Source organism: Molothrus ater, chromosome 25 (assembly GCF_012460135.2).
Source record: "Molothrus ater isolate BHLD 08-10-18 breed brown headed cowbird chromosome 25, BPBGC_Mater_1.1, whole genome shotgun sequence".
NCBI classification, from domain to species: Eukaryota; Metazoa; Chordata; class Aves; order Passeriformes; family Icteridae; genus Molothrus; species Molothrus ater.
In genome coordinates this window covers 3,544,873-3,562,516 of record NC_050502.2, presented here as the reverse complement: position 1 = coordinate 3,562,516, position 17,644 = coordinate 3,544,873, and the positions used below count along the sequence as shown (strand labels likewise).

Below are 17,644 nucleotides of genomic sequence, written 5' to 3'. Positions count from 1 at the left end.
AAACCAACATTAAATTAAATAAATTACAAACATTTCTGAGCCGGTTATACATCATGCATTTACCAAGTAAGGCTTCAGAGCCAAACCACATCAACCTCACTGTTACTTAAGAGCAATAAAAAGAATATTTTACTGGAATTGAAAATATTTCACCAGCGTGACTTTGAGCTCCCCTAATTCTCTGCCTAGGCACTTGGGAATTATGACTTTGGCCACATTGTGCCTCCAGCAGTGCCATTTACCTGCTGGTGTGACATTTATTGCCAGAACTGACCCAGAATTTGGCTGCAGAAATGGGATTTCCTTCTGCCTGGGTCATGACTTGCAGGAGAGCCACCTCTGCTGTTTCTGAGCCATTTCTTGTGACATCCCATCCCATTTCTTGTAGGAAGTTCAGGAAATACAATCTGGTTTATGCCTCTGCTCTGAGGATTCCTGCATTTTCCTGTCAGACCCCAGGCTGGAAAAATCAACCTCCTGTAAGGAATCCTGAATGTAGAGCTGGGAACTGGAACTTTTTAATTTGATGCTACCTCAGAGACCCAAAAATATTGATCAGGGCAGTTTCTTGTTGCTCTGCACCAATTTCTTCATTGCCTTTCATTCAAAATTAGCACTTTTTAAAAGGAGCACTCAGGCAGTACAAAAGGCCATGAGGAATCACCCTCAAAGATATTTTAAGAGACTTCATCTCTTGCTTTTACCTTGTAAAACAAGCTATACATGGAGATTTCTGGAGAAACCATTGTTGTCTAAGATTAAAATAAGATCAGCTAGTGGGGTTTTCTGCCTTCCTTTGGTTTTATTACTCTCCTGCACCACAAAATCAGAAATTGAGGTAGAGAAATGGTGACTTGGTTATTGAGATGTTACATAAAACCAAACTGGCAGGCTGCTGCTGTTGTTTCCTTCAGTGACTTTCTAGCAAGGATGGTTCAGGAAACTATTTTCCTTAAACATGAGACATGTGGGAGCTGCAGGAAAGCCCCAGGAAGCCTTCAGCAGTCAGCTCAATAACATCCGTGTACTTCAAAACCATACACTAAAGCTTGCTTATATTTGTAATATTCTAGAGTGTTAAAATAGAAATAGCATTTTAAAATAGTTTTCACGTACTCAACCCGCTGGGCAGGCAGGACAACGTGCACATAATTCTTATTTCTGAGTACAAACCTGTCCTATTAGTAAGAAAAAATATATATATATATATTTCAGAATTTAGCCCTGATGAGAGAGTCCTGAGGCCTTTGGGGTATCAGAAACACAGCACTGGTCTGAGGCAGTGTTTTTTGGGCTGCTGGGACACAGAAGAGGAGAGGCAGAGACACAAAGGGAAACTCGGGGGGCTGCAGGGCCAGCCCCCCCTGGGGTCAGTGCACATCAGAGAGCAGCAGCAGCTGGCACAGCTGGCACAGCTGCCCTGCCACACCTGCTGAAAGGCTCTCAGTGTCTGCTTGTGTTTCACCTCGGGGGGGGATACAGGGAGGAGGGAAAGGCAAGGAGCAGGAAGGCCAGGGGATGCAATTCCAGGTGGGCAGAAGGATGGTGAGGGACAAAGGGGTGGCTGAACATCCCCTGAGCTCAGGCACCTGCCTCCAGCTGAGAATCCATCAGATGGCAGCTGCTGAGCTCCTGCTGCCCCAGCTGGCTCTGCCTGCTCAGAGTCCTCTGCTCTGGGTGCCACGAGCAGAGCAGGGAGGATTTGGCAGGTCTGAAGGGTGATGGCCTTGTTGCAAACCTGTTGTATCCCCAGGTAGTAGCACAGCTCTCCACAGAGGGGTGGGAGAGAGGATTCTTCTCTGGAGGAGTCTCCTCTGGAGGGTCTGCCATGAGCAGAGCATGGAGGAGGGAGGATCTGGCAGGTCTGGAGGGTGATGGCCTCGTTGCAAACCTGTTCCATCCCCAGGTAGATGCACAGCTCTCCATGGAGGGGTGGGAGAGAGGAATCTCCTCTGGAGGGTCTGGAGGAGTCTCCTCTGGAGGGTCTGCACGGTGCTCGCTGTGCTCACAGAGCTGTCTGGGTCTCTGAGTGGAACATGCTCCCAAACATCTCCTGAAGGGCACAGAGGATGAGCAGGGTCAGGGTTGGTGGCACAGCTCGGTGCCATTGTCACACAAACACCCCCAGGAGCTCCAGCCCTTCTCCAGCTTCCAGTTGGGCATGGACAGCACGGGGAAGGGAGGGGAGCTCCTCCCAAGGCCCACACGTGGGTGAAAATCACTGCAGCATTTACAAAGCCTGTGCTGAAAATCCTCACTGGTGACTCTGCCTTTGGGTGTGAGTCAAACCTGGTTCTCTGAGTTCCCCCCACAATGTGTGGAGCCCACAGCTCCTACTGAACCTGAGCCATGTGTGAATGATTGAAGGACTCCTCTGTGGGGTGACCTGCCTGCTCCTCATCCTGGTGCCTTCCAGAGCTCCTCAAGACAGGGATTTAAAATTCTATTTGCAATTAACTTTCCACTAAGCACTGCAGTACTTCCAGATGGTTTCCCATCTAATCAATCCCAATTAGAAGTTTTGATTTCTGCCTCATACCCATGGCTGCAGTGACCCCTGGCACTACAACTCACCTCCTCCAGGTTCTTGTATTCTGCACTGCCCTCATCCACAGACTCATCATAGATGGAGAGCTCTGTCTGGGTCGGCCTCTGTGCAGGGAAGAGTTGAGTCCACGAATTAGCAGAGTGCAGGGTCAAAAGGAGTGAAAACAATGATTAAGCCAGGCCTAAAAGGTGACCCATGCTCTGAGGGAAATACCCAGGAGAAGGGGCACAGGAGGAGTCCTGCTCCAGGTGTTTATCTGCATTTCCTATCGCTCTGCTCTGATAGGAGGTACCTTAACTCCTCCTGGGGAGACAACTGGTGCCACTGGTGCCACCTCCAGCTGGAACACAATAAACCAACCCCTATTTGGGGACAGAGCCTGTCTGGTGCTGTGCCACCAGCGTGGGCCACATTTCTGCCTCAGAATCCCTCCTGTTCTCCTCCCACCAGTGGAGCACTCATGGATGCCAGGACTATTCCAGCTGCACCAGCTTTGCCTTCATTTCTTCATCACTGGGGGCCAAATTCTGCCTGTGTCTGTTCCAGCCAGCACCAAACTGAGGGCACAGTGCTGGAACAGCTCTTCTGGCTCCTCCAGGCTGGCACAGTACTCATCTCTCAGCCAAGGGTTTGTGTAAAACAAATTGTCACTAAAAAAATTGACACTTCTAGTTTCCCATGGAAATCCATTCCATCACAAGGTGCCCAGCCCATACACAACAACTGGAATATTAAATAATTTCCTGGATTTAGGCCTTTACCGCTTGAGATAAACATGAAGCTTCTTTAGGTAATAAAATGTTATTTTAGGCAATAAAATGTTATTTTTTCATTGTGCTGACACACCCTGGAGGCCAAACAGGAGAATCCTGCGGGCTGGGGAGCAAATTTACCTCTTCCAAGATGGGTGGGTGGACAAATTCTCTGATACTGGCCAGTGCAAACAAAACAGCATCGTGGATGGTCAGGAAGATGTGACTTGGGTCCAGACCTCCTTCCTCAAAGACTCCCCCTGTGCTGATGTCGTCGTACACCTGGGCTGGAGAAAGGAGACAGCTGAACGAGGAGGAAAGCCCAGGAGGAATTCTGGAGGTGTGTGTGGCTGCTGGGGTCCTCTGAGCCAAGGCAAGGCTCAGAAGAAGCAGGTTTGCAGCAGAAATGAGTGTGGGGATCTGCTTTCCTGCATGCTGAGTGTGGAGGTGTTCCAGCTTTGTCACTTCCCAAATGAAAGCACTGATTTCACACACAGAGAACAGTGATTCTCTTTCCTTCTGTTTTCTCCTTTTATCTGTTCTGGTCCAGCAAAGGACTGGTATCTCACAGTTTGAATAAAGAGCAGAAAAGGATCTGCTGTTTGTCAGCAGCTCAGAAACGGGGGGAGATCCCATGGAAATGTGTTCTTTGGGGATTCTTACCATGCACGTTTGCCAGGAACACTTTGATCCCAATCTTCTGGTAACTGGAACACAACTGGAAGGGATGAGATGGGAGAGAGAGGATTAAAACCACTGCTGCTCCAGCTTTGTGTTCATGCACAAAGACTTTTATCAGCACTGGGGCTGAAGGAGAAAATCAGAGATGCAGAAGAGGAAAATTGAAACACAAGCCCTGTGTGGGAGCAACTGAGGGAGCTGGGGGTGCTCAACCTGGAGCAAAGGAGACTCAGGGCTGCCCCCATCACTCTGCAGCTCCTGAAAGGTGCCTGTGCTCAGCTGGGGCTGGGCTCTGTCTCCAGGCACTGACACAACCAGAGCACACAGCCTCGAGCTGCACCAAGGGAAATACAGGCTGGATAGCAGGGAAAAGTTTTTTACAGAAAGGCTGATAAAGTTCTGGAATGTTCTGCCTGGGGAGGTGGTGGAGTCCCCATCCCTGGGTGTGTTTAACAAAGCCTGGATGTGGCACTGGGTGCCAGGGTTGAGTTGAGGGGTTGGGGCTGGGTTGGACTCAATGATCTTGAAGGTGATTCCAACCTGGTCATTCTGTGAATTCTGTGAATTGAGGCACATAAACACCTCCATGTGAGAGAGCAGAAGGTCCCTGCACAGAACTCACCTTGCTCAGCGCCTTTGTGCCCATCAGGTCCACAAAACACACCCCACTCATGTCCAGGATGATGGTGTGGAAGCTGACGTAGGGCGGTGCTGCCAGCACAGGGTCAGTGTCTGCTGTGGGCAGCACGCTGAGGGTGCTGCCCTGCAGGGTGGTGCTGCTGCTGCCCGGCTCCCCAGGGCTCTGCCCTGGCCCAGCCCCGGGGGCAGGAGGGTGGAATGTGATGTAGGAGATGCTGGCACCGTTGGCAGTGGTCTGGTTGTTGTTGGTGTCTGTTGGAGAGGCGCTCTCAAAGTCCTTCTGGAGCTCTTGCAAAGACAAGGTCTGAGGCAGAGCAGAGGTGCAGAGTCAGGGCAGGGCACAGGCGGGGTCCTGGCAGGTGACTGCACCTCTACCCACAGATATGAAGGGTTTGAATCTGGACTAACTGCAGCCTGGCTGTCCCTTGGGGCTGGACTTAGGATAATTTCCATGATTCATTTATTTCAAAAGTGCTCAGCATTGCAAAGCAAATGGGGCTGGGGTGGCTGAGCAATGGGCTTTGAAAGGGCTGAACTGCTGACACAGCCCCAGAGAAAGAGGCCAAAGCTGCCTGGTTTCTGCAGATTGCTCCCCATGTTCCCATTCCAGCCTCCTCTCCAGCCTCCCAGCCATTCCCAGTTCTCCTGCACCTTCAGGTTTGGGGAGGAATGGAGATGTAGGTGGGGAGGAAAGGGGTGAGAGGTGGGAAATGTGGCAGGAAAACAGTGCAGGAAATCCCATGTCAAGAGGAGCTGTCTGATGGGGACTTGGGGCTGTACTCATGGACACAGGGACCCTTTTGGGAACTCAGAGCTGAGTTACCTTGTTCTCCTTTAGCAGGAATTTTGGGAGCTTTGCTGGTGCTTGTGCTGTGCTCTTCCCCTGCTGTTTCACAAATTTCCTCCTGGCCAAGTACACCTTGCCGGGATCCACCCCTGTCTGTGGAAAAGAGATATTTCTTTTCCTTAAAAAGTCTGTTCCAAGAGTGAGGAGCTGCTGTTCCTTCCCTGGCATTTCCCAGCCTGGGCCACCAGCTGGGCACTGGAGTGGGGTGATCCTGATGACATCCAAACATCTCCTGGAATTCAGGCAACCTGCACATGCAGGGAGAGACTTGGAATAGCAGGATGCTCCTGTTTTGGCAAAGCTTGGAGGAGGAGCCTGCCAGGATTTGGGCACAACCTTTAAAATGAGCTCTGCAAACAGCCCTGAGGATCAGGGAGAGGAGGACTGAGGAGTAGAGAGTGGATGTGACCATTGTCCACGATCATCCACAGCTTAATTAACCCTTTGCAGCACCACAGGAGAGAGCAGGGGCAGTTTGGGATTGGCTTCAGGCAGGGGTTTGTTGAGGAACTGCTCACCTTGGCTATGATTTTCTCCCGGAATATCTCCGAGTTGGCGAAATACAGCGGTGAGCAGTAGGTGATGATTTTAATCCCATTAACTTCATGGACCTGCACCAGAGACAGGAGCTCAGAGCAAACAGTGGCAAAGAACAGCATTTTCTCTGAGGGTGTTTTATCTGCAGCTCACCTTGTTGTAGGTTTTGGGGTTCTTGTAGATGTCAGTGGAAGTCACCTGGCCCAGGGCAGAGCCGTTGCGGCTGTAGAAAAGAAGAGATCAGGATTAGGGGGAAAGAAAACTGCTTCTGCTTCACATTCCACGCCAGGATTTGAACATTTGCTTGGGGAAAACTCTTACATTTCACCCCCGCAGAGTCTACAGGGCAAAAAAAAAGAGTCAGTATTTTGAGATGGCAGACTGGGAAATATTAAGAAAGGGCTTTAATGGATTAAAAGTGGTGAGAACACCTCACACCAGGGCCCTGCACACAGACAGGACTTGTTGGGATCTCTCACTGGTCAGAGTGACTCCAAGAAAAGTTGGAAAGTCTCTTCTCAACTCATAGCTCAAAGAAGGAGTCAGGGCTCTTCATTTCTCGGTCTCAAGGTTGTTTATTCTGTCTTATCTATAAAAAATTTTTCTCCTGCCCTGCTGAGGTCCATCCAGCAGGACAGTTCCAGGCACTCTGCCTACCCCCAGGGTCGTGTTATATCTTTATACTAAAAACTACCTGTACAATATTTACAATAACTTTCCAATACCTATCACCTGTGTTAGACAGTGAGCTTCTACTCTAAACCAATCTAAAAGTGCCACCATCACCCAGAAGATGGAGGCCAAGAAGAAGAAGGAGAAGAAGGACAGGACATGCCCAGTTCCCTCCGTCTTGCCTCATGAACCCCCATTCTAAATCCCCAAAATTCTACATTTTCACCCTGTGATTAATTCACTATCATTTTACTCAAACTCTTGTGGCTTGTAACTCCTCACACAAAGCTGGTAATTGTTTCCAGCCCTTGGGGTGGTGCTATGTCTTTATACTAAAAACTACCTGTACATTATTTACAATAACTTTCCAATACCTATCACCTGTGTTAGACACTGAGCTTCTACTCTAAACCAATCCAAAAGTGCCACCATCACAGCAGAAGATGGAGGCCAAGAAGAAGAAGGAGAAAGGCTGGACATGCCCAGTTCCCTCCGTCTTGTCTCATGAACCCCCATTCTAAAAACCCCAAAATCTCCTTTTCCACCCTGTGATAACTTCACTATTATTCTACCTAAACTGTTGTGGCTTGATGATCTTCACCTAAGGTTGGTGATTTGCTCCATAATCAATCCCAGAGGTGTTTTGGGCTCTGTGCCAGGGTCTCTGAGCCCCTGGCAGGGCTCTGGGCTGTTCTGGACAGCCAGAGGGATGTGCTGGGTTCCCACAAGGACTCTCTCTTTGTGTGAGCTGGGAACTGTGTGGGGTGAAGCAAATCCCTTGAGGCTTCCCCCGGCCCTGGGATGTGCACGGGAGCGGGAATGCAGGCAGTAAATTGGCGCCTGCCATTCCTGTTTGCGCATTCCGGGCAGGACACCTGCACTCCCCGGGGCTCCTGCCGCGCGTTCCGCGGGCCAGAGGTCGCTCCTAAAAAATCACCTGTCCCTCCTCCTGCCCCTGGCAGATCTGCCGTGGCTCTGGGGGGCCACGAGGTACTCACAACTGGGTGTGGAAAACCACCACGAGCACGGAGAATCCAACGCCCACCGCCACGCCGTAGGGGAGGCTCAGGAAGAAAGCGGAGAGGAAACTCACGAGCCAGACCAGCTGCAGGGAGAGGAGGGAGAGAGGAGATGAACCGTGGGGATGTGGAGGCAGATGGGTGGGAAAGGGGATGGGAAAATGGGTGGGAAATGGAGGGGAAAAGGGGATGGGAAAAAGGGATGGGAAAAGGGGATGGGAAAAGGGGATGGGAAGAAATGGATGGGGAAAATGGATGGGGAAAATGGATGGGGAAAAGGAGGGAAAGTGGATAGGAAAAGTGGATGGAAAAAATGGATGGGGAAAATATGGACGCGGAAAACGGATGGAAAACCTGGGTGAGAAAAATGGATGGAAAAAAAATGGATGGGAAAAATGGATGGAAAAAAAATGGATGGGAAAAATGGATGGGAAAAATGGATGGGAAAAATGGATGGGGAAAAATGGACGGGGGAAAAATGGACGGGGGAAAAATGGACGGGGGAAAAATGGACGGGGGAAATGGTTCTGTGCTGCTACCCTGAGCTCTCAAAGCCTCCCAGCTCAACATGAATAGGCCAAACCCTGAATTCTGCAGCTGTTCTAAAGCTGCAGTTGCTGCATGTTTCAGAGGGAACCGTCCTTGCTGGGCAGTTTGCCAGGAGCCCCAGTTCCTTTTCAGCCATAAAAGCAGCCAGGGCGTTTCTCCACGGCTGCTCGAGCGCCCGCTCTGCTCGTTCCACCCAAAAAGGATCAGCCTGGCTTGATCAGGAAGGGGCTCCTGCAGATCCCACCATCTGCTGCTCCCTGCTCCAACCCTGAGCAGCTCCTGCTGTCAGCCAGAGCAGTTCAGAAAAAATCAGAAATCGTCGCTCTGAAAACTGCCTGAGCACCTGCTAGAAACGCTCTGAACACAGAGAGGATTTGATGTGGCAGAGGAGACCAAAGCCTGCCCCACTCCAGCTCACAGCTCTGCCATTTGTCATTTTTATGTGCTAGCACTCAAGCATCTCACTCTATATGAGATCAGTCCTGCCCTGCATTTAAACATCTCCTCTGAAAATCATTATCAGGTTGTTTTAAACCCATCCTCAAAATGAATAAAAACTAACTTTGACTTTGGATGAATAAAGGTAACTTTGATGACTTCAATATCTTAATTTATATTCATTTCATGCATAAATGGCAAGGAAGAGCTTTCCTCCATCCATCCATGCATCCATCCATGGGTCCATCATTAGAATTAGTTGGAATTAGCTGTCCTGAAACACAACCAGCATGAAGGTGATGAACACCAATGCTCTGACATCACCCAGGAATGGTGCTCCCCATTTTGGGCCAGGACACTGAATCTAGTTCAAATTCCAAGGAGATTGAGGTCAGGGGAATCCCGTTCACTCCATTGGCATCTGCCAGGATGTTCCTCAGGCAGGACCATCCATCTCCACTCAGTCCACGCTCGGGGCTCTGCCCAGGTTTCGGGGTCTCTGAAGCCTGTGGGGTCCATCTGTGCCCTGGTAAAGCTGAGCTGCCAGAGCCCACAGAGCTCCCCTCTCACCCCACAGCAGCAAAACCTGATCAGAGATGTGTCCAAATTGATAACCCGGCTCTTCCCCAGCACTTGTTTGAGCAGGATTTTGGGAAAGCTCTTCATGGCCCGGGCCAGCCCCTCTGGACTCCTCCTGATTGCCCTGATAAGGGGTTTTGTTGGGCCCTGACAGGATATTGGCTCCGTGTCCACACACGGCACTCAGCCGTGGGAGTCCTGTTCAAACACTCTCTTTTTATGTCAGACATTTCCAAATTCCGTTCTCACTCCCCCGCCACCCCCTGCCTGGGTTTATACATCAACCAGTGCCTGGAGTCCTTATCACTCTGAAGGGCTCTCCTCACCCTGGAGGGCCATTGTGTGAGTTTTGGAGTCATGACTCCCAGATATTGAGCAGGGCCGGTTTGGCTAGTTCTGGGCAAACAGGCTCCGCTCTTGATTGGCATTTGAACACAGCAGGTAAGAGTTCAGGCCTCTCTGATATGTGCTCTGAGCTGCAGCGTGCTCAGCTGGGCAGGCCAGGCAGCACCATCTCACCAAGAGAGCCAAACCCACCTCCTGCAAGGGACCCACACCCCCAAAACCCCACTCAAGGCTTTTTTGGGGTCTGTCCTGCTCATCCAGCCCTGGCCAGGTGATCCCTCCCAGCAGGCACTCACACAGTCCAGCTTGCTCTTCTTCCACAGGTAGAAGGGGTCAGCCAGCTGCTTGAGGGAGTTTTTCAGGTTCACAGCAATGAGGGCTCCCAGCACAGACTGTGGAGGACAGGGAATGGTGTCAGCCACACCTGGATGTGCCACGTTTGGCAGTGGATGCTTTTCTGCAACATCTGCCTGCCTTGGGCCAGCCCCATCACAAGGGTGATGCTCACAAAACTCCCACTTGCATCTGAGCAGGGCCATTTGGATGATTCTTTCACCATAATTTACACTTATTATATATATTATATATTATATAGATAAATTACACTTATTTGCTCACTTATATTTGCCCTATCACAAGGGTGATGCTGACAAAGCTCCCACTTGCATCTGAGCAGGGTCATTTGGATGATTCTTTCACCATAATTTACACTTATTATATATATTATACATTATATATATATTTTTTTTTTTTACACTTATTTGCTCTCTTATATTTGCCCCATTACAAGGGTGATGCTGACAAAGCTCTCAGCTGGATCAGAGCAGGGTCATATGGATAATTCTTTCACCATAATTTACACTTATTATATATATTACATATATATTATATATATATATATTACACTTATTTGCTCTCTTATATTTGCCCCATTACAAGGGTGATGCTGACAAAGCTCCCAGCTGGATCAGAGCAGGGTCATTTGGATGATTATTTCACCATAATTTACATTTATATTTGCCCCATCACAAGGGTGATGCTCACATGGATCTCACCTGGATCTGAGCAGGGTCATTCGGATGATTATTTCACCATAATTTACATTTATATTTGCTCAGAGAATCTGTGGCTGCCCAAGGCCAGCTTGGACAGGGCTTGGAGCAGCCTGGGACAGTAAAAGGTGTCACTGCCCGTGGCAGGGATGAGGTTTAAGGTCCCTTCCAATCCAAACCAGCCTGGAATTGTGTGGCTGTGTGATTGTGTGATTCCAGCCAGCCCTGCAGACAGGTCCCCAGGCCAGGAACAAACTGTCCCGTGCTTCTGTTTGCATCAGGGTTTTTTTGGAGCCAGGCTGTGCCCGTGTTTGGGTGTGGAGAGTGGGTGTTGCAATGGCTCTGCCTGCACAGATGTTTGTGTTACCTTTGGAAGAGGCTCGAGGTAGATTCCCAGGGACAGCATTGTCACCATGACCACCAGAGCCACAAAGAAACTTGCCACCTGCAAAGAGGGAAGAAAATCACTTCTGCAAACATCAGGGCTTCTCAAAGCTCCCCTGGGTGTAGTCAGGGGCACAACTGGGCACTGCAGCATTTTATGGGAGAGGATGTTTGCCTCTGAAAACAGGCAGGGGTTTGCAGATCTCACAGATAACCCCAACCTTCCCTCGCTGCCCAGTCCAGAGTGGGACTGCAGATTGAGAGCTCTGTTTCTGTGCCCAAATCAGGGACCAAAATGGGCTTGGGGAGGGAGGAAATTCTGCTTTAACAGCAGCAGCCTGAAGCACTTGTGTGTGAAGCTTCTCCAGGGCTGCACAGTGAGGCAGCACTTGGTGATCCAGAGGGAATGGAGAGAGGAGAGGAGGAGGAGGAGGAAGAGGAACTAACTTGGGATTTTGCTCCTGCCCCATCCACAGCGAGGGTGACAGAGAGGGCACAGCAGATCACGTGGATTTTGAAGAAGGATCCAAAGAAGTTGCTGCAGCCCAGGGCCAGCATTTCCTGTGGAGATGTGGAGAATGAATCAGAAAGGACAGCTGCCCTTCCTGCTGACACACTGGCAAGAGAGCAGGGGCCTGAGGCTGGTTTATGTGGCCAGGGCAGGCTCTGGGTTCCCTGCTGTGCATCCCAGACTCTTTCCTTCCCAGTAAGATGTGGGCTAGGCCCTGGTGCAGCAGGGAAACCTGGAAGCACAATCCCACATAAACACGTTGTCATCTGTTGACACACTCAGGGCAGGGCTCCATGTGGTATGCGTGGCTGTTGTTGAAAGCTGCCACTGTGCCAGGGATGACAAAAGAGGATTATTTAATGTCCTGCCTCTCAGAGTATCTAGGTGACACACCAGGAATCCAGGTCTTTCTCTGCTCCCTGAGCAGTGCACGCACCTCAAGCTGCCAAAACACTGAGTGTGGAGGGAGAGCAAGGCACAGAGCCCAGCCTAAAGCTCCTTTCCCTCTTCCAGCCTCTCTCCAGTACACAGGACAGGGCTCTGCCGTGTCCTTTTGCCCCCAGCATGGCACAAAGCCACGGAGCCTCCTCGGGAGCAGCACGTCTGCTCGGGGCCCAGCACGTCTGAACGTCTTCCCTTCACGCTGTGAGCTCTTCCCTTCACGCCTGACAGCAAAGGCAGCAGCCCCTGGCTGCCCCAGCCCCAGCCATACCTGGTTGGGGTCCACGTTGTAGCCATGCTTGGCTGCCAGGGTCCTCCCCATGGCCAGGTTGATCACGTAGCCCACGATGGCGAGAGAGAAAGCCGTGCCCACCATGTCCTTCCACTTGCTCACCAGGGGCAGGGTGGCCTTTGGGAACCTGCACTCAGAGCACACGGGAGAAGGTGTGGCAGTGCTGGCTGAGGGGCTGGAGGGTTCAGGAATGGCACAATCCCTGCCCACACTGCAGAGGACGGGGGTGGTTGTGTCACAGGGCATGCTGATATTCCTGGAAGGGAACTCTGGGGTTGCAGGGAAGAGTGAGGTGTTTTCCAGGCTGGAGGAGGAGGAGGAGGAAGGAAAACTGTCTGGAAGGTGAATCAGAGCTGCACAAGCTCTTACCCCATGCTGATTTTCCCCACTATTGGCATCCCATACTTGTCGGGCATGTTGAAGCTGCCGGAGATTGCGGTGGCCACGATCACCTGCAGGGACAGGGAATAAAGAGCTGTGAGCAGGAAGAGCTGGGCTGGCTCAGGGCATTCACCCTGCCACGCTCCCAGAGCTGACAGAATAAAGCCAGCACCAAGCTGGGGCTGGGGAAGGTGAGGACTGTCCCAGCAGGGTTGTTTTCTTCACCCTCAGCATCACCAGGATGCAGTGCAGGGATGAGCATGGGGCTGGCCCAGTTCCTGAGCCCAAACCATGTGGGGGCCGTGTCACACTCACTGTGTAGATGCTCTACATGGTGGCCCTGCTGAGAGCAGGGCCTGTGAGGCCAGGGGAGGCTCCAGGGACAGCCCAGGTGTCACTTACAATGATGATCTCCATCGGGATGGGCATCCGGATCTTCTTCATGTACTTCAGGTTGAGCTCCTTGACAACAATCAGGAGCACAGAGCTGACCAAGGCATAGACCAGGGAGGCCAGGTTGGTCTGGGGCAGACCTTTACAAATGTCAATGAATGTCTGAAGGGGAGAGAACAGGAGGAGGGGTCACGGTGAGCCACACTCTGGGCGACATGGACAGAACAACGGACAGCACTTGTTACCACAATCAACACCCTGAGATGTGAGCAGTGCTAAAAAGCCTCTGCTGAGGGGTCAGCCCCCAGCCCTGGGCCTGGGCTGGTGATTTAATGCAGCTCTGGCTGCATCAGCACAGGATGCACCCATGGAAGACACAGGGAATCCCAGGAATGGCCAAACCTGCTCAGAGGAAACGTTCCTGCTGCTGACAACTCTGCAAGACTCCTGCTGCAAATCAACACAGCTCATACCCCCAGATCCCAGTCCCAATCCATTATTCCTCACTAAAACCACAGGCAGGGCTCAGATAATGCTGCTGGGGAACACAGAATTCACAGAAGCACAGAACCACCAGGTTGGAAGAGACCTTCAAGATTGAGTCCAACCCATCCCCAACACCTCAACTAAACCCTGGCACCCAGCCTTGTTTTAAACACACCCAGGGATGGTGACTCCAGAACTTTATCACCCTTTCAGCAAAAAACTTTCTCCTAACACCCAACCTCCGCCGCTGGGGCAGGGATTCCCCTTTCCCCCCACCCTTTCCTGATCTCCTGGGCCCCGTTTCCCAGGCAGGGGTGGTGGTGCTGCCAGGGTTGGGGGGAAGGTGGCTGTGCAGAGCCCCCACTTACGTAGACGATAGCTAAGGGCCCGGTGTAAGACGGGACCGTCAAGCCGAAGACGTACTTGAGCACGGAGATGAGGATCTGCAGCCCCGCCGCCGTCATGAAGCCCCTGATGAAGGACTCTGACAGGTAGATGGCCACGAAGCCGAACTGCAGGAAGCCCAGGCACAGCTAGAGAGGCAGAGGAGCTGTGGTCAGAGCAGGGACAGCCCTGTGTGGGGCAGGGGCATCATCTGGGGGAGCACACACAGCTCTCCCACACACACAGGGGTGTCCCGGAGCAGGGGAAGGGGACAGCAGGGACAAGGGTGACATTCTTGGATTGCCCACACAGAGAATTCCACCCCAAGACCAGAAATCTCTACTTGGAGGCATCATCCAACCACATTCAGGGCTAAGAGTGGGCTGTCCACATGGAGAATTCCACCCCAAGACCAAAAAATCCCCAAAAATCTCTATTTTTAGGCATCATCCACCCCTAATCAGGGCTGAGTGCCATTCTTGGATTGTTCATATGGAGAATTCCACTCCAAGGCCAAAAATCTCTACTTGGAGGCATCATCTACCCTGCACTCAGGGCTATTGTCCCCAAGACCAAACATCTCTATTTTGAGCCCCCACTCAGGGCTAAGAATGCCATTCTTGGATTGTCTCCATGGAGAATTCCGCCCCAAGATCAAAAATCCCCAAAAATCTCTATTTTGAGCCATAATCTGCCTCTACTCAGGGCTAATGGATTGTCCGCATGGAGAATTCCACCCCAAGACCAAAAATCTCTACTTTGAGGCATCATCCACCCCCACTCAGGGCTAATGGATGGTCCCCATAGAGAATTCTACCACAAGACCAAAAATGCAAAAATCTCTATTTTGAGCCATAATCCACCCCCATTCAGGCCTGAGAGTGCCATTCTTGGATTGTCCACATGGAGAATTCCACCCCAAGGCCAAAAAACGCCCAAAAATCTCTATTTTGAGGCATCATCCACCCAGAAGTTTGTCCCCTTTGAGCATCTCTGCCACCACCACCTCTGCTCCACGGAAAGCTTGGCCCTCGGGGACACAGCAGAGCCCTCACCTGTATGATGGCTGTCAGGCAGGCCAGGGTGGCAGAGATCTCCAGCCTGGCTGCCTCCAGGGCCGTGGTGTTCACTCTGCTCTCGTTGCTGGTGTGGTTGAAGTACTGGAAGTCCGACTCTGGAGCCAGCTCGTTGCAGATGTTGCCAACAATGATGCTGATGACAGCAAAGGTCCCTGCGGGCAGCACGGGGAGGTCAGGAGCTCCCTGTGGGCAGAGCCCTGCCCTGGAAGGCTCCTGGGCTCCACTCAGCCCCTCCCCAGCCCTGGGGCAGGGTTGGGGTCATTGGGGTGACAGAATCAGCGACCCCACAAACGCCTGGCAGGGCAAACAGCCCAGCTCTGGGACACACCAGCGTCCCCAGGCAGCATTTCACGGTCCTGAGCAGGCAATTCCTCACCTGGCACCATCTGATGGATGCCCCCGAGGAAGAAGTAGGGGAGCAGGGGGAAGAAGGAGGAGTAGAGGCCATTGACAGGAGGCAGATTGGCCAGGAGGGCAAAGGCCATCCCTGCAAAACACGAGGAAAATACAGGGAGCTCCAGGCTGGAGGGAGAGCTTGATGTCACCAGCAAAACACAAATCCCTCCCAAATGGGCACCAGCATCGCCTGCAGGGCTTTGCTGGAGCTGTCATTCCCTCTTGGACACCCAGAGAGGGAGGCTGCTCACCTTGTGGCACTTGGATTGTCCCTGCACTGAGCCCCCCGAGGACATCAGGCAGGATGTAGTCCTTGATTTTGTACTTGGGGAGCCACCCCAGAATGGGGAACAGGCGGAAGAGGGTGAGCTTGAGCCTGGAAGCTGAACATCTAAAAGGGAGATAAAAAAATGAAAGCAAATTTGAAAGGTGGAGAATTTGACACTGAAAGAAGGGAGGGAGCGAATGAGCTGGGAGTAAGGAAGGATCTTCCCAGGAATGTCTCAGCCTTTCCTCCCTCACCAGATCCTGAGCTCTCTCTTTCCTCTATTACCTTCCTTCTTCTGAGAAATGGAGATAGATTTCCAAGGAAGTGATCAGCAGGGTTATAAACCTTTGCTTACATAATTATTAGCCTTTCTTTAAGGTGGTATTGATTTTAATCAGAAAGCTGAGAAAAGGAAATCTCAGCTGGAAAGCATAAAAAAATAATGCACACGTGCCTACATCATCAGTTGTGCTTTTTCCACTATTAAAAAACCAGGAAAATAGGACTCCAAATCCCAAATGCACCCAGTGCAAACTGTTCTGCTGAGAAAAGAGCCACCAATTTCATTTTCTTCAGCCCAATTTGCATTTATCCCATACCTTTCATCCATCAAACCCCTGAAGAGCACAGTTCCCCAGGATAAAAATGTGATATGGACACCCAGGTCTGAATTATACCCCTCCAATTCTTGACTAAATCCGGAATTGGAGTGGTATAATAATATAAGCACTCCCTGTTACCTGAAAAGGTTTCTCAGTTTCTCCCCGACGGGGTAAGCTCTGGTTTTCTTCTCAAACTCCTCGTCGAAGAGGCTGACAGAGTAGGCAGCACGTTCGATGGCATAGCGAGGCCTGGCCTGGCTCATCTCTGCATCATTTGGATATTAAAAAGGAAAAAAAGAAAAGAAAAGAAAAAAAATTAAAAAAAAAAATAGAAAGAGCAAAGGCAAGAATGCGGCTGGAGTTGGCCCAGAGCGGACACCTCCAGCCTCTGGAGCCCTCCCCGAGCTCCTCCACCCTAAATAGTTTCCCCGTGGCAGAGAGGCAGGTCCTGGGAGTGGCTTCTCCCAGCTCCAGGGGCTGCTGCTGCTCCCCGGCCCCGCAGCTTTCCCGGCTCCTCGGAGGTGATGCTAATGAGCGGTGTTAATGAGCGGTGTTAATGAGCGGTGTTAATGAGCGGTGCCGCGCCAGGGGACCCTGGATCGCCCGGCAGAGGGGCAGGGTTAGGGTTAATCCCAGGTTAGGGTTAGGGTTAATCCCGGGTTAGGGTTAGGGGTGTTAATCCCAGCTCCGGGAGTGCCTTTTTGCCTCGGGCGGGGCCCTTGACCTTTCCCGTGGCTCGGTTTCACCACCAAGGCTTTGCCAGGCTGGTTGATACTGGCACCGGCATGATTGAGGGCTGGATCCCTCCCGAGGTGTTCCTGCCACACTGCCCAGCATTCCAGAACCTTCCCGATCCTCCCGGCCGTGGGTGAGTGCCCGGCTTCCTCTAGGAAGTGATGCTCGGGGAGATAACTGTTGCTAACTCATGGCAGTGATGAAGATGCCCAAACATCCCGGCAGACCAGTCCTGCCCGGGATCTGGGTCTCAGCAAAGGGATGATGAACTTGAGACATCCCTGATTTTACCGTGCCCGGGAGAGAGGGAATCACCCCGGGGTGGCCGGGCTGGGAGGGGAGAGGAGGGAGGGAGGAAGTGGTCAGATATAAACCCAGCATCTGGGTAATTATTTGTGTTTTGGCGTGTATCTAAATGGGTCATTGCCCAACACAGGAGGAGAAGAGGGGGTGGGAAAAGCTGGTGATTCAGGCAGGAGAATGCATCGAGAAGCAACATCCAGGTTGTTTAGAGTTTACAGAGTGATCTGGATGTGCCGGAGCCTCCCCGCCCCTCTCCGGGCGCTGCTGAGAGTCCAGGGCACAGCGGGATGAGCAAAGTGTCCTTGCACAGGACTGGAGAGAGCCCCGGCTG

At 51.6% G+C, this 17,644-nt stretch overlaps 1 protein-coding gene across 1 annotated transcript; it reads right to left on the bottom strand.

Annotated features, from left to right (window-relative positions):
* Positions 1-45: 45 nt before the first annotated feature.
* SLC26A9 (solute carrier family 26 member 9) lies at positions 46-16,538 on the bottom strand. Its single transcript, XM_036398424.2, has 20 exons — positions 16,414-16,538; positions 15,657-15,796; positions 15,386-15,496; positions 14,986-15,161; positions 13,915-14,079; positions 13,070-13,222; positions 12,656-12,738; positions 12,266-12,413; positions 11,490-11,603; positions 11,026-11,103; positions 9,903-9,998; positions 7,675-7,781; positions 6,158-6,227; positions 5,986-6,078; positions 5,444-5,560; positions 4,604-4,924; positions 3,964-4,018; positions 3,442-3,587; positions 2,575-2,652; positions 46-2,053 (listed from the first exon to the last, which is right to left on the bottom strand). Exons 1-20 carry the CDS (start codon positions 16,536-16,538, stop codon positions 2,006-2,008), a joined length of 2,424 nt encoding a protein of 807 aa, XP_036254317.1. The 3' UTR covers positions 46-2,005.
* Positions 16,539-17,644: the final 1,106 nt, after the last annotated feature.